Source organism: Rosa chinensis, chromosome 7 (assembly GCF_002994745.2).
Source record: "Rosa chinensis cultivar Old Blush chromosome 7, RchiOBHm-V2, whole genome shotgun sequence".
NCBI classification, from domain to species: domain Eukaryota; kingdom Viridiplantae; phylum Streptophyta; class Magnoliopsida; order Rosales; family Rosaceae; genus Rosa; species Rosa chinensis.
In genome coordinates, this window is record NC_037094.1 from 29518783 (window position 1) to 29539474 (window position 20692).

At 38.3% G+C, this 20692-nt stretch overlaps 1 protein-coding gene and 1 long non-coding RNA gene across 13 annotated transcripts; one reads left to right on the forward strand and one right to left on the reverse strand.

The window, feature by feature from the left end:
- The first annotated feature begins 5571 nt into the window (after positions 1-5571).
- On the forward strand, positions 5572-9317 carry LOC112179139 (vacuolar-processing enzyme). The gene is made up of 9 exons (XM_024317468.2): positions 5572-6085; positions 6702-6866; positions 7167-7323; positions 7457-7542; positions 7655-7854; positions 7941-7989; positions 8085-8279; positions 8410-8601; positions 9011-9317. The coding sequence occupies exons 1-9, from the start codon at positions 5873-5875 to the stop codon at positions 9140-9142; spliced, it is 1389 nt and encodes a 462-aa protein (XP_024173236.1). The 5' UTR covers positions 5572-5872; the 3' UTR covers positions 9143-9317.
- Positions 9318-10168: 851 nt separating this feature from the next.
- Positions 10169-14747, reverse strand: LOC112180985. 12 transcript variants are annotated; one of them, XR_005803467.1, is made up of 8 exons: positions 14088-14653; positions 13387-13438; positions 13119-13213; positions 12490-12579; positions 11417-11506; positions 11237-11281; positions 10737-10948; positions 10169-10425 (listed from the first exon to the last, which is right to left on the reverse strand). It is a non-coding gene; the product is annotated as an uncharacterized LOC112180985 (long non-coding RNA). The 12 variants fall into 12 exon arrangements; XR_005803464.1 differs by lacking the exons at positions 12490-12579; positions 13387-13438 and adding an exon at positions 14733-14747 and having other exon boundaries at positions 14153-14638; XR_005803473.1 differs by lacking the exons at positions 12490-12579; positions 13387-13438 and adding an exon at positions 10537-10648 and having other exon boundaries at positions 14153-14657.
- Positions 14748-20692: the final 5945 nt, after the last annotated feature.

Consider the following 20692-nt stretch of genomic DNA (forward strand, 5'->3'; position numbering starts at 1 on the left):
AAGGAGCGGAACCCTAAGAATAAGGGACACAACGGACGTTCTGGTCCATATAACCGCCCTACAAAGGAAGGTACTCGTCAGAATGAAGGACGATCACGTGGCAATACATGGCAACGTGGGAGAGGAGGCCGTGGGGCTCCAGGACATGGAGGAACCACCCAGGGCCGTGGGAATGGCGCCAACTCCTATGGGGGACGCCACCCAAGTGCAAACAATGCACCTCAATTAAAGGGAGGAAATCACAATGACATGTGTCATCGATGTGGATCTAGTGAGCACTGGTTCAAACAATGCAACGCAAGCAAACAATTGGCTGCGCATTACAAGGCATTTAGAGACTTCAGAGAGCATGAAGCCAACTTTGCCGAAAATATAGAAGAAGATGGTGATGATGTCAACGTCAATCTCACCATAGCGGACTTCAAATCTGACAAAGAATTGCACAAGGATGCTGCAGATTTTGATTAGTATAGTCCTTTACTTTTCCAAGAATTATGTAATGGCTATTATGCCTTAAATCAATAAAATGACTTATTGTATTAACTTTTTCCCTCTAGGCGTACTCAAGAGTACTTGTGATGTCTAGGCAAGGTTTGATATGAGAGAACGGTTTTAAAAGTGAGCAACGCTCCACCAAAATCTCGCCTTACCTTACCTGGTCACAACTAAATTGAAATTACCGAAAGGATTGAGTGACTACGATTTGTCTACGGTTTGATTTTTATATTGGATTAGATTTTGGTCAAGAAACTTTGATGTAATCATTGGCTATTATTAATAAAGTATCGATTTATTTTATTCAAATGTCTTGGACATATTCTAAATTCGAACTTTATTATTTTTCAGTATGTTTCCCGGAGAGCTCGAATGCCTCGTGGATAGTGCTACTACACATACCATCCTTCGAAACAGGCAGCTATTCCTATGGATGGCGCCTACTCGATCTTCTGTGACTACGATGGCTGGACCATCTCAATTGATTCATGGTCGAGGACCAGCTCAATTTATGTTGCCTAATGGCACTACCTTGAATGTCACCGAAGCTCTTTATGCTCCTAGGGCAGGAAGAACCCTATTGAGCTTCAAAGATATAAGAGCCAATGGTTTTCATGTGGAAACACATTGTGAGAATGGACAAGAGTTCCTTTGCATCACCTCTAATGACTACGGACATAAACGAGTATTAGAGAAACTTATGTGTCGCTCTAGTGGGTTGTATGCAACCACTATTCGAGTCATTGAATCCAACCATGTCATGAGAGATGATTTATGGGATTCCGACACGTATAGGCTTTGGCACGACCGTTTGGGACACCCAGGTCGTGACATGATGATCCGTATATTAAAGACTTCACACGGACATCCCTTTTTCAGAACGAAAAGAAGTAAAACTCGGTTTTTGGACACCGAAGGAGCCCCTGCGCCTCACGGCGCCGTTCACCCCCAAATCCGGCCATCCTTGGCCGGCGCCGCCTTCCCCCTGCGGCCTCAGGGTGGCATTGACGCCACCAAGGGTCCTTTGTCTCCAACTTTTACTTCTAAAGTCACTTGTGACTTTGTGGCTCAACCAAAATCCTCATTGGTTGTTTCTAAAGCCCATCATTCGTTCTGCAAAGCCTGCTCTTTAGCAAAGTTAGGATCAAGACCATCCTATGCAAAGGACACCAAGGAAAATATACCATTCTTGCAAAGAATTCAAGGTGATATTTGTGGACCTATTCAACCACCATGCGGACCATTTAGATATTTTATGGTGTTGGTTGATGCATCGACACGCTGGTCACATGTCATGCTATTGTCCACAAGGAACGCTGCATTTGCTAAACTCCTAGCACAAATAATTAAGTTACGGGCTCACCACCCTGATCATCCCATTAAGTCTATAAGATTAGACAATGCTGGGGAGTTTACATCAAAGACTTTTGATGATTATTGCATGTCCATTGGGATTGATGTTGAACATCCTGTTCCTCATGTTCATACCCAAAATGGTCTCGCAGAAGCCACCATTAAACGACTTCAAATGGTTGCTCGAGCATTGGTGATGCGCACCAATCTCCCTATTTCTGCTTGGGGCTATGCAATATTGCATGCAGCTGTGCTTATTCGTCTGAGGCCCACTGCCACTCAACCCTTCTCTGCGTCCCAGATGGTTACTGGGTATGAGCCTGATGTCTCACACTTACGCATATTCGGGTGTGCAGTCTATGTGCCTATTGCGCCGCCACAGCGCACCAAAATGGGTCCTCAAAGACGATTAGGCCTTTATGTTGGATATGATTCTCCAACGATTATCCGCTACGTAGAACCCTTGACAGGCGATCTCTTTACCGCTAGATTTGCGGATTGTCACTTCGATGAGACAGTCTTCCCGTCGTTAGGGGGAGATAAGAACATCAATGTTCAACAGGAACGACAGGAATTGTCGTGGTCTGTCCCCACTATGTCTCATCTTGATCCCCGAACCGCACAGTCAGAAATTGAAGTGCGGAGAATTCTCGATCTTCAGAACGTAGCAGATTCGATGCCTGATGCGTTTTCTGAGATCGCTAAAGTGACGAGATCACACATACCTGCTGCAAACGTGCCTGCAAGGATTGATGTCCCTAAAAGTAGAGGACATGACGCCAACTCAAGAATGCATGAGCATGGCGCCAACGTCCCATCTCTCAATGATGGTGACGTTGTGGCTAGGCCCACGGCTCCCGCCAAGAAGCGCGGGAGGCCCATAGGTTCGATGGATTCTCGCCCAAGAAAGAAAGCGAGTTTGGCACAGAATAATCCATTAATCATCGATATAAATAATCCATCTCATGAGAATATTCCGGATTATGGTTATGTCCAAGAGACATCATTGGGGGACGCTCCAATGTCAGAACCAACTCCAGAGAATAGAGAGATCTCCATAAATTACACTAGTGTACATGAGATGATGGATAGAAATTCTATGGCGATTGATGATGCATTTGCATATCATATTGCGAAAGGGATTATAGAATATGATGATATCGAACCTCGCTCTGTTGAAGAATGTCAACGAAGAGCAGATTGGCCTAAATGGAAAGATGCGATCCAGGTTGAATTGGATTCACTAACAAAGAGACAGGTATTTGGGCCTGTAACGCAGACACCCCCAAGTGTAAAGCCTGTTGGCCATAAATGGGTCTTTGTTAGAAAGCGTAATGAGAAAAATGAGGTGGTAAGATATAAAGCCCGCCTTGTGGCGCAAGGTTTCTCACAACGCCCTGGAATCGACTACGAGGAGACATATTCTCCCGTAATGGACGTTATAACGTTCCGCTACCTTGTCAGTTTGGTAGTTTCCGAAAAACTTGACATGCAGCTTATGGATGTGGTTACAGCATATCTCTATGGGGATCTAGATTCAGAGATATATATGAAGGTTCCAGATGGACTTCAATTACCCAAATCAAGTGGCTCTAAACCACGGAGCGCGTTTTCAATAAGATTAAAACGCTCACTATATGGATTAAAACAATCCGGACGGATGTGGTATAATCGTCTAAGTGACTACTTGATTGGGAAGGGATATATTAACAATGAAATATGCCCATGCGTGTTCATTAAAAGGACAAGTTCCGGATTTGCAATCGTAGCAGTTTATGTCGATGACATGAACCTAATTGGAACTCTAGATGAGTTGAAGGAAACTGCTAAATACTTGAAATCCGAATTCGAGATGAAAGATCTTGGGAAAACACGGTTTTGTCTCGGTTTAGAACTCGAGCACCGTAGTGATGGAATCTTGATCCATCAGTCTGCATATACTCAGAAAATCCTAAGGCGCTTTAATGAAGATAAAGCAAAGCCTGCAAGTACTCCCATGATCGGCCGTAGTCTTGAGCCCGGAAAAGATCCGTTTCGTCCAAGAGATGAGGACGAAGAACCATTAGAGGCCGAGGTGCCCTATTTGAGTGCAATAGGCGCATTATTGTACTTAGCTCAATGCACAAGACCGGATATCTCATTCGCAGTGAACTTGTTAGCTCGACATAGCTCTGCGCCAACACGCCGCCATTGGATTGGTATAAAGACAATCTTTCGATACCTAAGAGGTACGATTGATATGGGCTTATTCTATCCCTACAGAGAGAAAAGGAATGACGGAAATTTGGGATTGGACCCCAAAAGGCAAAACGTCCCCGTCCATGGAATGGCCGCCGGCCATGTTGCCGCCGCCGGCGCCGCCACCGCTCATGGTGGCCGGCGTTCTCCTATCTCCCTCCATCAAAAGGACAATGATGTCTTGATGGGTTTTGCTGATGCAGGGTACCTCTCTGACCCTCACAAAGGTCGCTCCCAAACTGGTTATGTCTTTACCATGGGAAGCACTGCGATATCTTGGAGGTCTACAAAACAGACCCTTGTTGCTACTTCCTCAAATCATGCAGAGATTATTGCTCTACATGAAGCTGTACGTGAATGTGTATGGCTAAGGTCTGTAATTCGACACATTCAAGGAAGTTGTGGTTTGAAGTCTACCACAGATGAACCTACATGCATTTATGAGGATAATGCAGCTTGTATTGAACAAATGAAGTTAGGTTTCATCAAGGGTGACAACACCAAGCATATATCGCCTAAGTTCTTTTATAATCAGCAACAACAATCACTTCTAAAGATTGAAGTGAATCAAATCCGATCAGAGGATAATGTAGCGGACTTATTCACTAAGTCGTTACCTAAATCCACCTTCGAGAAACATGTGAAGAGCATCGGATTGAGAAAGTTATCCGAACTCCCACGATTGTAGCAATCAGGGGGAGATATCGACATCAGGGGGAGTTATGATGTCTACATGTTCGATCTCGAAGAGTGAAGGACGTGTTGTGCTCTTTTTGTCCTTCGACCAGGATTATTTTTGTCCCACAGGGTTTTTGTTACCTGGCAAGGTTTTTAACGAGGCAACGGATGAAGCGTCACCACCAAGTTTGAGCGGCACAAGGGGGAGTGTTGAAGGAAAATCAAGTTTAGTGTGCCTTATCAAACTAGGAATAGGAATAGGAGAGAAGGTTCTAGATTTCCCAATCCTACACGGATTGGTATTCCTTGTAACATTAGATTATGCACTTTGTAATCCCTATATATAGGGCTCCTATTCTCTATAATGATACACACTTCTCTCATCAATCTCTCTCAATACCAATATACTTAAACAATTTTGTAAATCAAGTTATTAATTCAAACTTTGACTGTTCAAACATTTCAACTTCAGTAAAGCAAGAAAAATTTTGAACATGTCAATTTCTCCCAAATAATTTTTCTCAAATACTTTTAGGGCAATATATGCTACAAAGTCAACGCATTGAGTAGTTTATTAGTGTATCTAGTTTTCAAAACTCTAAATTCCTGTCGCCGAGTGGAAACTCAGAGGTGACATTGTGCATTTTACATAGACAACAAGTCTTCCAACTTTTCTATCATCTTGTCTTTTAACGAGGTTAACAATGCAAAGCTGTTGTGAAACCCTTGATCTCATGAATATCATCGACCCAGCTCACTCACAAAAATAACAAAAATCCCAATTGTTTGCAAGTAATTGACCCTAAGCAATTGTCTTCTTTGAGCTATCGATATAAATCATATACATAGAGACTGATTTGCCAGATTAGTCCTAATACATATTGTGGTCATCGACCACCTTATATAATATATTTCTAGCACAGAAATTGAATGCATCGATCAAAGTTAATTAACCTCTTCATGATCTTGGTTTTGTATCGAAGTTTCAATCTGAACCATTGGTTCTGAACCACAGAACTCTATAAATTAGTTCACTAGCTACTATTGTTTGAACATAGAAGTTTCCAGTTTTGAAGGTCAACCACCACCCAAAAGAGAAAGAGTCACAATGAGAGGGCAGTACTGTTCCAGTGGAGTATTTTTGGTATTGCTTACCATCTTTGGTGTGAGCAGTGCTCAACTTCCCAAGTTGATGCCACAAGAATTTCCAGAGGATTTCATTATTCATGTTGATGGTGGCTCTAGCAACAGTGACACAAATGGAACAAGATGGGCAGTTGTAGTTGCTGGGTCTATGGGTTATGGAAACTATAGGCATCAGGTACATAATAAATTCAGTGAATACCATAAGTTAATTCACAATTGATTAGTTAGGGTTATATAAGACTTATAAGTCTATAAAACATTGTTACAATTTTGACCCCATGAGATTTAGTATATATGGTTGAGATTCACTTGTTTCTTATAATTTCTCGCTCGAAAAGTCTTGCATTAGGTAAATAGAACTCTTGTTAATCACTCTTAGTTTAGAATTCAGTCTCAATGATGTCATTTTTTGTTTATAGTTTACTAAATGTCTTTGTTTTGCCATCTAATTTTGTCAAATTGTTTGACGGGGATAGAGCATGATGTGATCGGTTAGAAAAAAGATAAAATTACTTCACATGTGCTCATTTCTTAAAAGAAAAATTAAATGGAAGAATATGACACACACCTATTATTTGGTTTAGTGCTATAAGTTTGCATTTTATTGAATTATTGAAACCATAAGGATTTAGAATCTGGTTGAAAGAATTAGTAAACTACATTTGTAAAAACAGATATTCAAGTGAAATCTGGGCCAAACTAGAAGGACAAACATCATATTTTACCATCATGTATTCCATATTCTTTTTACTATGTCTTAATTAATATCTATATTTTTGTTAATATTGCAGGCTGATGTGTGTCATGCATATCAAATTTTGAAGAAAGGTGGACTGAAAGATGAAAACATCATTGTTTTCATGTACGATGACATTGCAAACAACCCTGAGAATCCAAGGCCGGGTGTCATCATCAACAACCCCGACGGCGATGATGTCTACCATGGAGTTCCCAAGGTCCTTTAGTCTAATGTCAATTCAGTTCTAAACTAGTACTACTAATTTGATCGAATTTGCAAGTTTTGTTTTCTTAAGCACTTTCGTACCTAGTTATAGGCTCATGCTATTTGCCAGCTTTAATCTAAACCGTCACGTGAGCTCATGCCCTGAAAACAGGTCGAGAAGTTTTTGATACATTAATTGTTTGAAAACCAAATTAGAGCATTTCTGCACTGTTTTCCAACATTTTGATTTTGAGTAACACTCATGGGTTAGAATTAGGCTACAATTTTAGTACTCGTGTTGGTATATATGCAGGATTACACAGGAGAGAATGCTACTGCTGCTAATCTTTATGCTGTCATTCTTGGAGATAAATCTAATCTCTCTGGGGGTAGTGGCAAGGTTCTGAACAGCGGGCCAGACGACAATGTCTTTATCTATTACACCGACCATGGCGGGCCTGGGATCATTGGTTAGTAGCTTAATTGATGAATTAATTTTTGGGGGCAGAATGACACGAACCAGAAGCCACCGCCTTCATTGATTTTCATTTTATGAAGTTAAAAGATATTTCTTTCACATCTATATCATGCATTTTCTTTCAGGGATGCCTGAAGGCGATTATGTCTATGCCAATGATCTGGTAGATGTTCTGATAAAGAAGTATGAAGCTAATGCATACAAAAACATGGTACATGACTCTACATAGATGGAACGTTGTTTGATTACTATACATTTGTTTAACTCCAGGGTTGAGCTTCCAATCTGATTACTTTTCTTATGATACTGAAACACTTGATCAGGTATTTTACCTTGAAGCTTGTGAATCCGGGAGTATGTTCGAGGGTCTACTGCCGACAAATATAAACATCTATGCAACCACAGCATCAAATGCAACTGAGAGTAGTTGGGGAACGTACTGCCCTGATATGACTCCTCCTCCACCTCCTGAATATGACACTTGCTTGGGTGATTTGTATAGTGTTTCTTGGATGGAGAATTGGTATGTTTTTTCAATTATATGTATACACTTCTTCACCAAATACTTCTCTGTTGTCATTAACTTCTGGTGTTTCGAATTCGGAGCAGTGACTTATCAGATTTGCGCCAAGAGACTCTGGAAGTGCAATATCAATCGGTAAAAAATTTGAGACGATTGCATTTTAATTCACTGGGACAATTTCATCAATATACAACTTCTAACAGGAGTAGTACTTCTCTGATGACTTGCAGGTTAAATGGAGAACAGAAAATAATACTTATGGTTCTCATGTTATGCAATATGGAAATATGTATCAAACCTCAGATTTAGTATCCTTTTACTTGGGTGCAAATGATAACTCTTCCTCCATTGAAAGCAAATCGCCACAGTCAATCTTAGAAGTTGTTGACAATCGCGATGCAGATCTTCTTCATCTTTGGCACAAGGTCTACATTGTTAATCACCCCTGATTTCATATATATTTCTTCAACATGGCTTAGTTTTTTTGTTAACTTCTGGCTAGCTAACTAGCTACATACTTCGTTATAACCATTATATCTATCTACTCATATGCAGTTCCAACGCGCACCCGCTGGCTCTGAAATGAAGCAGGAAGCTAAAAGGGTCCTAGATGATGAAATTTCAAGTAGGCAGCGCATTGACCACAACATAAACCAAATCGAACAACTTGTGTTGGGCTATTCAAGTAACTCTGTTCGTCCTGGGGGGCAAGCTCTTGTTGATGATTGGGACTGCTTCAAGACAGTTGTAAGTCTTCTAATTTTCAGTTGATCATTCACAACTATTGCAAATGCTTCATAAACATACATGCAGAAAGATCAACCTATTCAAAAATCGTTTAAATTTGATCATCTAATGGTGATCAAGGGGACGGACATAGTATTTGACTATTTCTATAAATCATGATATATAAAAGATTCATGCACGATATAAACTATGAGAAGATATATAACGAGTTTTGATTTGATTGATCTTTTGTATGAATCATCTCTAAAAGTGACCTACAAAGGATAAAAACGATTAATGTTGCTAACGGCTAGCAGTGGTAATGTTAATTGGGAACATTTCTCCTATTCCAGATATGTAACGATACAAATGGATGAATATTAGCTGGTGTTATTTCTTTAACGTTGGTTTGAATCTATTTTTCATACAGGTGAAAACTTATGAGAAACATTGCGGGTCATTGTCAAATTATGGTATGAAACACACACGAGTTTTTGCCAACATGTGCAATGCTGGGATCAGCGTGGAGCAAGTGGTTGCTGCATCAGCTCGAACTTGCTAGACTGCACTTTTCATTGCCTTCTTTTGTCTTTTGAAAGAAAATAATGTGGGATGGTATTAGACCTCCAAATATCAAAGTCTATTAATAATGTGGATTATTTAAATGATAAAGTGATGGGCTATTGGGCTAGAATCATCAAACGTCCACCTTTCTTTATATATATATTTTTTTGTCACGTGTATCAAGTATTAATCTTCTCATGCAATTAAGGTTTTTACATGTTTAAATGGTAAATGTTATGGACCAGACTACATATGGTCATATGCTTTGCATTTCGCTGTTTTCTTTTTTAATCATAACATTTGAATGTTCAAATGGTGTTAGCTCAGTGGTTAGAGCGCCCACTACCTATGTACGAAGTCATGAGTTTGAGTCACCATGGAGGCAGGAGTGAAACCCTTTGATCCTCCTTAAAAAAAAAAAAAAACTTGACTAATAGATTTCTAGAGAAACATATATATGGTCATATTAAATCAAAGCTCTAAAAATTCAATGATCACAGATATTATAATTTAAAGAGACTCCAACCATAAACACAAGGATCGCCTTTTTTACTAGCTTTTAAGATCAAATAAATGAAATACTCTCAAGAGTCTTGATCAATTTTCACCGTCAACCTATTGTCTAGCAATCCAAGGCATACATTTCCTTCTTAGTTTCCACTTGTATGTCTGCATTACTAGTTTCTTTATGAACCATAGATCCACAATTTAAAAGTTGCTACTTTAGAATAGGGTCTTGGTGATTGAACATTTGAACTTGGGATTAATTGTTATCTCGATAAGTAAAAGGTTAATTTTGCAGGATCGACTTGGATCCACCGGTTTTCACCCTAGATGTAGGGTTCCGGGTAAGCAATTTTTGTGTTGTGATTGGTTTTCTCCCTAGATGTAGGGTTCGGGCACTAGCAGTGCGTCAGTAGACTTTTAATCTGAAGTTTAGTGTAGACAAATTAAGTTTTAGTGTTTTACCCTATTACATTATTCATTTATCTTCTGATAAAAAAAAGAAAATTGGGCTGCATGATACGTCGAATCAAATACTATAAATAGGCTATACTAGTAATAAAATCTACCCGCGCTTTGCTGCGGGAATAGTTAATGAATGTCAATGTTTAATGAAAAATAAAAGCTATACTCGCTTATTTTGTGTTTTTAGTTTGAATAGTCACAAAATAAGGATTGGCCAGCATCATAGGAATGCGGTCAGGAGATTGTTCGAATACATTCTTAAGTTCCTCGAGTTTAATGGGAATTGCATCAGCTGAAGGATTCCTCAAGGGCCTGAAAGAGAATGAAAATAGATCAATCACTTTGCAGAATTTCACAGAAAGACTAAAGTAATTGCAAATATCTATCTCAATTGCTAAAGAAAGAAAATAGATCAATCTCTACTGCTTCTAGCTCGTTTACGACAATGTTTGAAATTGACTGGCATCATCATTCCCAATACTGCACTGATTGTCTAAACGTTGATTTTTTTTTCATCTCATTCTCAACTCAGATGCTATAAACAAAATACAAACAGTATCAGTTATTTTGAACTTGCAAACATAAAACAGATAAACAGTTGAAATTGGATAGTAGATACTCACAACGCCTTGATCTTGGATGAATTTGATGCTCTTCATCTCCACCGGAAATTGCAGTTCTAGCTTCAGTCATCGTAGTTCCAGCTTCAGATATACCACCAGCCAAATTCTGGTTATTAGATGTTTCTTGCACTTGTCTTTGAGTATCATGATTTTCACCATGAAAATCCTGTAACAATCTCTTAATTCTTATTGATCTCAGATTCGGAGCTCAACTGCATTCAAAAAACTATACGTTAGTCTGAAGTTGAAATAATTGTGTTGTAATTTGCAAATTTGTAAACTTCTAATACAAACACTGGAATCTTGTTAATTTAATCTTAACACAGATAGCAAAGATAGCATTCCATCACTACTCAACAATATGATTTCAGTTGACCTATACAAAAACAAAGAATGAGACCAGTTGCATTGAATCCACAGTAAAAATATATACAACTCTGCAGTATGAAAACAAAGAATGAGAGCACTTGCATACAACTCATAAAGGTTAAAATTCATACCTGAATCCACAGTAACAGAAGCTGATAGCACACTGTTCCCAGTGTCTGCAGAGTAAAACAACAAAATTTGGACAATTCAAGACCACCATGGCTATACAAACTACAAACTGAATACAAAAAAAGAAAACGATGAATATAGACAAAACCAAAAATCAAGTTAATAAACTGTAGCACTTATACCTGAATAACAATGAGAGACAAAGATAATGCTAAGCAAAAGACAAAGGAACAGTGGCAGTAAAACGATACAAAAACTCTGTTGCATACAACCTGCACAACCCAAAGAAAACAATAATGAAATAATGAAACTAATTGATAAAGCAAAAGCCAAAATACAATTAACATGTACTGACATAGACTCTCCCTCCTTCCCAAATTGAAACTCAATAATACCTCAATAAGATCAAAATACTCAAAAAGATAACAATCTGTATCACTGAAAAGGTACAGTCCAGAAAATGATCGTAAACCTCAAAACTAAAGGCAAAAGGAAATCCCATAAAGCAATTACATCAAGTACTATTGATGTTTGTAGTTGATATGAATCTTCTACTTCTATGGAAATAACATGAGGAACACACTACTCATCTCCCAAAGCTGGAGCTCGCGGACAGGAAGAGAATTAGAAATGCAATTAAGCAGACTAAATAGTGACTCAATGAAAACCAACTTGCTCAGTGTGATGAATTTAAGAATGAGATGAAACGGCTTGAGAACATTTGCAATCAAATTATCGCCAAAGCCAGGGGTAATAGAAGTGGCTAAGAAAAGTTGTATAATCTCATGTCGTGTACTTTTTAAATTTTGATGTATGCAACTTGATATTTCAGTTTAATTCGATTTTTATCTTGCAAGTTCTATTAATCAATAACAGACTACAGATGCATGGATGAGTTATGACTTCCAACGTCATACACATCTGGTATGCACATGTAAAGAATAAAAAATATGGCATAGCTAGAGTATCAAAAACTTTATAAGTGAATGTATAAATTTGAGAACGCAAATGGGAAATATAGTAATAATACAATATCCAAATACTGGACATGCTCTATCAACAGAGCTATAATGCCATCAGCTTGTGGCCAGTATACCATGACCATGGTTCATGCAACTTGACAACAGGAGCAGCACGTTTGCTTGCTTTTGATGTCTCACGTAGTTTAATTAGCAGGAAAAAACTGTAGCTTTAGGGAATGTGATATATTGGCAAGACATGGCTAACATGGAGACATAGAGTACCGTAAACATACCTAATTAGGAAATTTGTACCAATACAGCATTGTACAGGTGAAGAAATGCTCATTGAGAACATGTTCATAGTTGTAAGCCTTAAATTAGATCTGTTATATCCAAAAGCATACAAAACTCAAAACTTCAATGTTACCAATTTACTGATCAAAACAAAAAATCTGTATCACTCAGATGCATTATGTCAAATTTCTCCCCATTACGAATACAATTGTACCAAGTTAGTTTCTCTGGAATAGTTTTTTGAGTGTTGCTTTTCAGTTGCTTTATTTCAAGAAGAGATATACAAAAGCTGTACGTCTAGATAAAAAATTTAACCAGCTTTTACTCCTGCAAAACCAAATAGAGGTAACCATCCCTGCTCTCTATTAACCATTGCAACCAAACATCCTTGTCTAAAAATGAAATGCCAAAAATGTAATTCCAAAAACAGAAGAGCCAACAAAAAAAAAGAAAGAAAGAATGTTCTGATAGATTAATGAAAGTAGTACTTCAGGAATTCTGTTTCGTGATATAAGGACGAAGAGTCTAGCAATATATATGTAATGTCATCAAACTGATTCAGTTATTAATCGATAGCATATAAATTTAAGTACAAACCAAATGAGGTAATATTGAATGTTTTAATTACCTGGATGAAGCTCGACAATGAGTGATGGAAGTCTAAGTTTCTGCAAGCTTCAATCCAATCTGAAACTGTGCTTGGCAAATTGATACACGACAATTCTGAACATGTGAAAAGAACTTATCAATTAAACCACAAATCGAAAACAACGAATATCAAAATCTGACAGATGTTACAAATGCAACACACACAGAAATCTGCTATGTCAGTTTGCTTTACATCATTAAAGCAGAAAAAACCTTCTGAAAGAACTCTAAAAGTAATGCCTTCTTACTTGATATAAATTCTTGAGAACCAAAATCAAAAGGTCAAACCTTGCAGAACCTCTGCCAACAATGAAGAAAAGATCCAACTAAAAAAACAGTGCAAAAATCCACCTTTAAACTACCTAATTGAAGGTCAGCAGCGATCGAAAAAGGCAAAGAAAATAATATTGAAATGGTAAAAATGCAGCAATGGGAAGAATGCAGCTCTTTTTTCTGCCCCTTAGTTTGAGATAGGCTTCCACTAAGTCACATCGAAAAGAGCTAAACTGAGAAAAAATTTCAATCAGTAAATTTCAGGTCTAATGAAGCAGGCTGAGCTTCATAATCCAATTAATTGTCCAGATTTGAAAGTGGTAAAGAAACAAAGCTTGTAAAAAATAAATACTCATGTGAATTCAAAATCAACAATAACAAAAAGCCCAATCAAAAACCGCAGCAGATAAAAAGTAAGAAAAACTATAGAAGAGAAAAAGTTTAAATCTTGAATCTTCATCGTTGCTTAATACTGTAGCAATGCAGATCAATTGAATTCACCAAAAACACTCACAGAATTCGATGATGCAGTCAAATCAACTGAACACTGTAGCAAGCCAGATCAGTTGAATACCAAAAACACTCACAGAATCCGATACAACTCGCATAAAGAAATGAACTTGAGGTACAATTCAAAGCAATCAAAGGAACCCAGAAAGAGAAAAGGCTGAAGTACCTCAACAGTGATTATAATCAGAAGCTATAGACGACAACCTAAGAAAAGGAGACCCGATGAAGTACCTTAACAGTGATTAGAATCAGAAGCTACAGACGACAATCTGAGACGCGGCGTATAAGGCTAGACAACCTGAGAAAAGGAGACCCGATGAAGTACCTCAAATGCAGGTTAGAGACGGAATATTGATTTGAGACGCAAAATCAATCCCTTTGCCACAGAAATCAATCCTTGCCGCGTATCTTATCAAACCCTCCAGTTGCTAAATATCTGCACCACTGTCAAGTTGATAAGGAGAAGCGAGAGAGCGGAAAAACCTGAACCTTCTGGAGTTCTAGCATTCTACTGTCGGCAGGTGCTTATAACAGACTGAATCGCAGGATGTAATTTATGACAAAATTAAGGCCAAAATCGTCATTTACTTCGGGCTCGAATGAACAGTACGACGCGAATGAACAGTCCACGCCCTTTAGATAATAGATAATTTGAACATTCACTTTCAAATTAGTTCTGAGGATGGCAGACCACCGCGAACGTTGAACATCACTCATCTGCAACATGTACCTTACACCTCTATCAGCACAATAAAATCTTTTTGTCACTATATCCCACCAAATATCTAGCTTATAAGTTATAACCACATACATATGCACATTTATAGTTTTTTTGGCAGTAGTGCACAGTTTAAAACGTGAAACTACAATTCAACGTGAGCAAATCGACTCTGGGATTGAAACGTAAGAAGCTGATCTCTGATGGTCCAAAACCTCGGAGGAAGAGAAGCTTTAAGACAGTGGAACATCTCTCATGCATCCTCTGGAGAAGGTAGCTCGGGTTTGGTTGCTGTAACTTTAACCCCTGCGGTTGGGGAGGTGCACATGTCTTCTAGTAAAGGATCTGAGCCCAAGGACCGCACTCCTATGGGTGCCTTAGAGTAGGGTTACATCGTTGGAAATATGAATAAATTGGGATGGTTTTTTGACTGTCGTAGGAGACCATCCTAGTAGTGTCGAAATTGGTTTCTACAGCACTTGAGCTTCATCTCATGGATTCATTTTGTTTGATTAGTCTAGGATTGTCTTAGATTATTCATTCATGGCTCTTTCTGTCGTTGCCCGGAGTCCGGATGAGTTATATCTTGTAATATTTCCTACTTTACTTTAATGGACTGGACACCCCACGCGTTAAAAAAAAAAAAAAAAACTTGAGCAAATCGACTCAAATTCATTTGATGTATATCAGATCCTATCCAGAGCAGAGCTCCGCTTTGAAATTAATGTGTGAAGTTCGAATTTTTGGTCACTTTCTAGCTTTAAGGCAGTTATCAATACCTTCACGATCATCATTTAGGCTGAAAATTTGCAGAGATGATCTATACACTAATACCTAAAAATTGAACGGTCGAGATGTGGATATGCGACCGAAAAGTGACCAAAAACTCGAACTTCACACATTCATTTCAAAGCGGAGCTCCGCTCTGAATATGATCTCTGTGTGTGTGTGTGTGTGTGTGTGTGTGTGTGTGTGTGTGTGTGTGTGTGTGTGTGTGTGTGTGTGTGTGTGTGTGTGTGTGTGTGTGTGTGTGTGTGTGTGTGTGTGTGTGTGTGTGTGTGTGTGTGTGTGTGTGTATGTATATATATTGTCTAAGCTAGTTCGTTAGGTAGACTTATACTTCTAAGATGACGATGATGATTGGAGAAAGTACCTTAAACACAGCCATGTGAAATATGTGACTCCTAGGTGTTTCTCCTGCCATGTGACTGTGGCAACCGCACGAAATGGAGTTTGTTTCAAGGGCATCCAGTGTTCAGACTGGATCTGAACGTGTTTGCTAGCTAAGAATTACCCACTTAATTAGTACAAGGGAAAAATGCACGAACAGTGTCTGGAGACTCTGAGGACTGTCAAAATGATACCTGAACTTTCAAACGTATCAATGTGATACGTGGACTTATATTTTCTGGTCAACGTAGTACCTACATCAACTTTCCGTTACGGCTCTGTCAGTTAGAGTCACGTGTGACGCATGTGAGGCCGAAAATGAGGGCAAAAAAGACTTTTCCACTCCATCAAATCCTAAAGGTAAAAATGCACGAACAGTGTCTGGAGACTCTGAGGACTATCAAAATGATACCTGAACTTTCAAACGTATCAATGTGATACCTAGACTTATATTTTCTTGTCAACGTAGTACCTACATCAACTTTCTGTCACGACTCCATCAGTTCGAGTCACGTCTGATGCATGTGAGGAAAATGAGGGCAAAAAAGACTTTTCCACTCCATCAAATCCTAAATGAATAAATTTAAAATTGAAAATAAAAACATAATAATTTATTATATTGAAAATAAAAGATGATTAATTTTTTTTTCTTTTTCTATTAACTAAGATCAATCCAATATATTCTTAACAAAAAAAAAAAAAATCCAAATCCGATAAGTATGAACCTAACATTTCTTCATGTTCATCTTCTCAAACCCAGCAAAAAGGCAAAAAAAAAAAAAAAAAATCTCAATTGTTCATGTTCTTGAACCCATTCTTGTTCATCTTCTTAAACTCAACAAACCCATTTTGAAAGAGAAATGAAAGATCTGGGAACTCCAAGAACAAAAAAGAATGAGAAATAATTTTTTTTATCAAAGCTTCTCCCTTGTTCGATTCACTTCTAAAACACAAAACCAAGTCCAACTTGTTTATGCAAAATCATTCAACCCTATTCAACTCCCAAGTCTGCCTTAATTGGTGGCAACACCAGCAGCTGCGGTGAGGACCACGAGGTCCGCACCCCGAAGAAGCGGGCCGAGCATTGGATCTAGGAGAAGACCCGCTGCCTTATCAGCTTCCGCCGCGAGGTCAATGGCCTCTTCAACACCTCCAAGTCCAACAGAGAAAGCACGAAGACTTGGATTGCAAAACAACCAAAATAATCACAGATGTATCAGATCGAATTAATTAACACAAAATTTCATTCTTCCTTTGAAATCGCCTCAACAACATCAATGCAGACCTGTTGTGAAATGGGCAATGAAGAGGAAGAACCAAGAAGACGTTGCAAAAACCCTGAATTTCATTTTTCGTCACCACCCACACCCACACCTCCACCAAAACTCAAACTCAAACTCAAAATCCATTAATATCAAGTTATTAACTACAACAAAAACACCAGCAAATAATGATAGAGATGATCTCTCTGCCCTCCTCCTTCCTCAATCTCAAGTCCCGCTTTGAGTACCGTCGAAGTTTCCAGAGAACCCAATCCAAATCCAAATCCCAATCCCAATCTCAATCCCAATTTCAATTTCAATTTCGTCCTCCAAAATGAAGGACATAGTCTTCTTGAAGCCTCTTGTAAAAGATCTGAAATCGGCGATGAAGTACGCCGCCGATCCTTTCGTTGAGGTCAACAGCATCAGCGTTGTGTGCCTGAAATTGAGGAGTACTGAGGTGTTGTTGCGGGAGGAATTGGAGAGGACAACCAGTCTTTTTGGAGAGTGGTTGATTGAGGGGAGAGGAAGAAGACGAGAGGTGGAGGGGTGAAAAAAATTAATTAAAAAAATTAAAGGTAAATAAGTCTTTTTACAAAAAAAAATATTTAAAATTTCAGTTATAGGGAAAATCAGTCTTTTTACCTTCATTTTGTATGTCACGTGCCTCACACGTGGTAAATTTAACGGTACCGTGACATAAAGTTAATGTAAGTACTACGTTGATAAGAAAATATAAGTCCAGGTATCACATTGATACGTTTGAAAGTTCAGGTATCATTTTGACAGTCCTAAGAGTCTCCAGACACTGTTTGTGTATTTTAAATGTCAGTTATAGGGCAAATCAGTCTTTTTACCTTCATTTTGTATGTCACGTGCCTCACACTTGGTAAATTTAACGGTGCCGTGACGGAAAGTTGATGTAGGCACTACGTTGACAAGAAAATATAAGTTCAGGTATCACATTGATATGTTTGAAAGTTTAGGTATCATTTTGACAGTCCTCAAAGTCTCCAGACACTGTTCGTGCATTTTTCCCTTAGTACAATGAAGTAACTATTGTGGGGCATTCGAAAAGGGCATTCAAGATGTGCGCGTGAGCAGATTAGTGCTAACACCATTATAACGAGTCAAAGTTTGAATTAAGCATCACAGCATCCAAGTCTCAAATCCACTAGTATCACGGCGTTTTTTTGACCTGGTGGAACCGTGGAACTACTGGCTAGTGAATCTATTAATCACATCGTCAAAACGACGTAGAGCATCAAGGAGGAGAGATCAGAGATGAGTTCCACTTGAGTACTTTCTAACGAAAGATCAGCATTCGAAGATTTGAGGAGCAGTCGGGTAGCTGTGGAAACGGGACAAGCCCTAAAGCGGAGGACGGGAAGAACTTACACCTAGAACTCTCACAAGAATGAGAAAATTAGAGAGAAAAAAAAAAAAAAAACACATACATGCACAAGATCAATATACTTGATGATATTCCTAGCAAAGGTGAAACTAGGATTTGAACTTTGAGTTGAACTTTGAGGAGGGTCGAGATATAAAACATGAGAGTATAGAGAATAATAACGTTAAATTTAGCAAGTCCAACCACCTTATTAAGTTTCATAAAATAAAACAATTGAAAAATCTAGATATCAATGATAATTAATTGCAAAATATTCTAAATCTAATCAACATTTCAATAATTCTTCTCATAAATTGGGTAATTAGTACACATTAAGTACTATTAATTTCAAATTATTCTCTTTATTTTTTCTTTACTTGTTGCTGCCATTGGGTTGGGTTGGGTTGGGTGGTCCAGGGATTGAATCTAGACCGAGTTCATACAATTGTATAAGGTATATATCTTATATAATTAAGCCAATTCTTGAGAAAATGGTTAAATTTTTGAACTACCATATATACCCTCACATAATATAGATATTAGTAATCAAATTATCATATATGAGGATAAGATAGTCACTAGACGGGAGAGGATCCTCTCCTAACCTTCTAATCTTCCTAACCTACCTAAGCTTTGAACAACAAATTGACACGTGTCCAGATGTAACATCTAATGGCTTAGGTTTTCCCTTTCTTTCTCTTATTCTTTCACTTACACGATCGGCAAGTGTTGGTCTTCATTCTCTAAGCTCATAATACTTCAAGCAGTATATCCCCAACTACAAACTACAACCTCCTTCTGCCCTCAACCACAAAACCAACACTCTTCAATTGAACAATCACCATTCCAAGCTCAAATCACAAACCCCATAAACCATATCCGCATCCAAATCAAGCCAGCAATTTTCTATTTCCCCAAAAAGTTAAATCTTACACACCCACTAATTGCCACACTAGTTCCTGACCCAGAAACCACGAAGTCAATTTGATGCAGAAAAGTTTTGAAACTCCGAGCAATTACAACATCCCTAATCAAATTTCTTCAACTCTTAATCCAAACTCTCCCCAATCAAAGCTTCTCCAATCCAAAACACTTAACAGGTATAAACAAAAACAAATATCTTTCTGCAAAATCAAGCTAGAATCTCATGTAGATTTCAACTAATTGCTAGAAAACCAAAAATCTCCATATCTTGGACGAAAATCTCAGCTCCTAAATGGCTAGGTTGGGAGCGATTTCTGTCGATGAATGAAGAGAGAGAGAGAGAGAGAGAGAGAGAGAGAGAGAGAGAGAGAGAGAGAGTCCAAGTCTACTTTGTATTTGAGTTTTGGTGAAAAAAACAAATCAAAATTGAGTTCAAGTAATAGCAGCCATTAGATGTGATTTTATCCACGTGGCATCTTGTGATGAAAAACTTAGGTAGGTTAGGAAGATTAGAAGGTTAGGAGAGGATTCTCTCCCTCAATAGACTATATCATATTTGAAAAAAATGCAATAACTCCCCTGAAAAATGGAGAAGCTTCCCCAAAATCAGAAGAGAAACTGCTCATAACTTTTTTAATTTAAAAATAAAAAATAAAACTCAATTGACATGTGTGGCACATGCTACGCCAATTTACTTTTTTAATTGGGAAAATCTCACAAACAGTACCTGACCTATCGGCCACTAATAACTTTCGTACCTCAAGTTAAAAAAATATTAGATTGGTACCTGAACTTCTGACCCCGACCCAATATCAGTACCTGGGAACAGTAAAATCGTTAACAGGGTTAATTTTTAAAAGGTAAATCTGTCATTTCACTGTTCATCATCTCCAAAACTCTCCCCTCTCTCTGCAATACCAGATTTCTTCTTCTTCTTCTTCTTCATACCTCATCACCACTATCAACCAACCTTTCACTTCTTCAATAGCCACCGTCCCATCCACCACCAACTCCTCTCACCTCTCACCTCTCCTTTGATCGATTTGGGTTTGTGTGTGTGAGGTATGAAGAAGATAATGAAAAATCTGGGTTTGCAGAGAGAGAGGGGAGAGTTTTGGATATGATGAACAGTGAAATGACAGATTTACCCTTCAAAAATTAACTCCGTTAACGATTTTACTGTTCCCAGATACTGATATTGGGTCGGGATTTTACACCTTTATTTTCAGAATTTTTTCAGTTTAATAAAAAAAAAAATGTTGGTTTTAGAGTCTTTTTGTTTGTTTGAGTCTTAGGATGCTCCT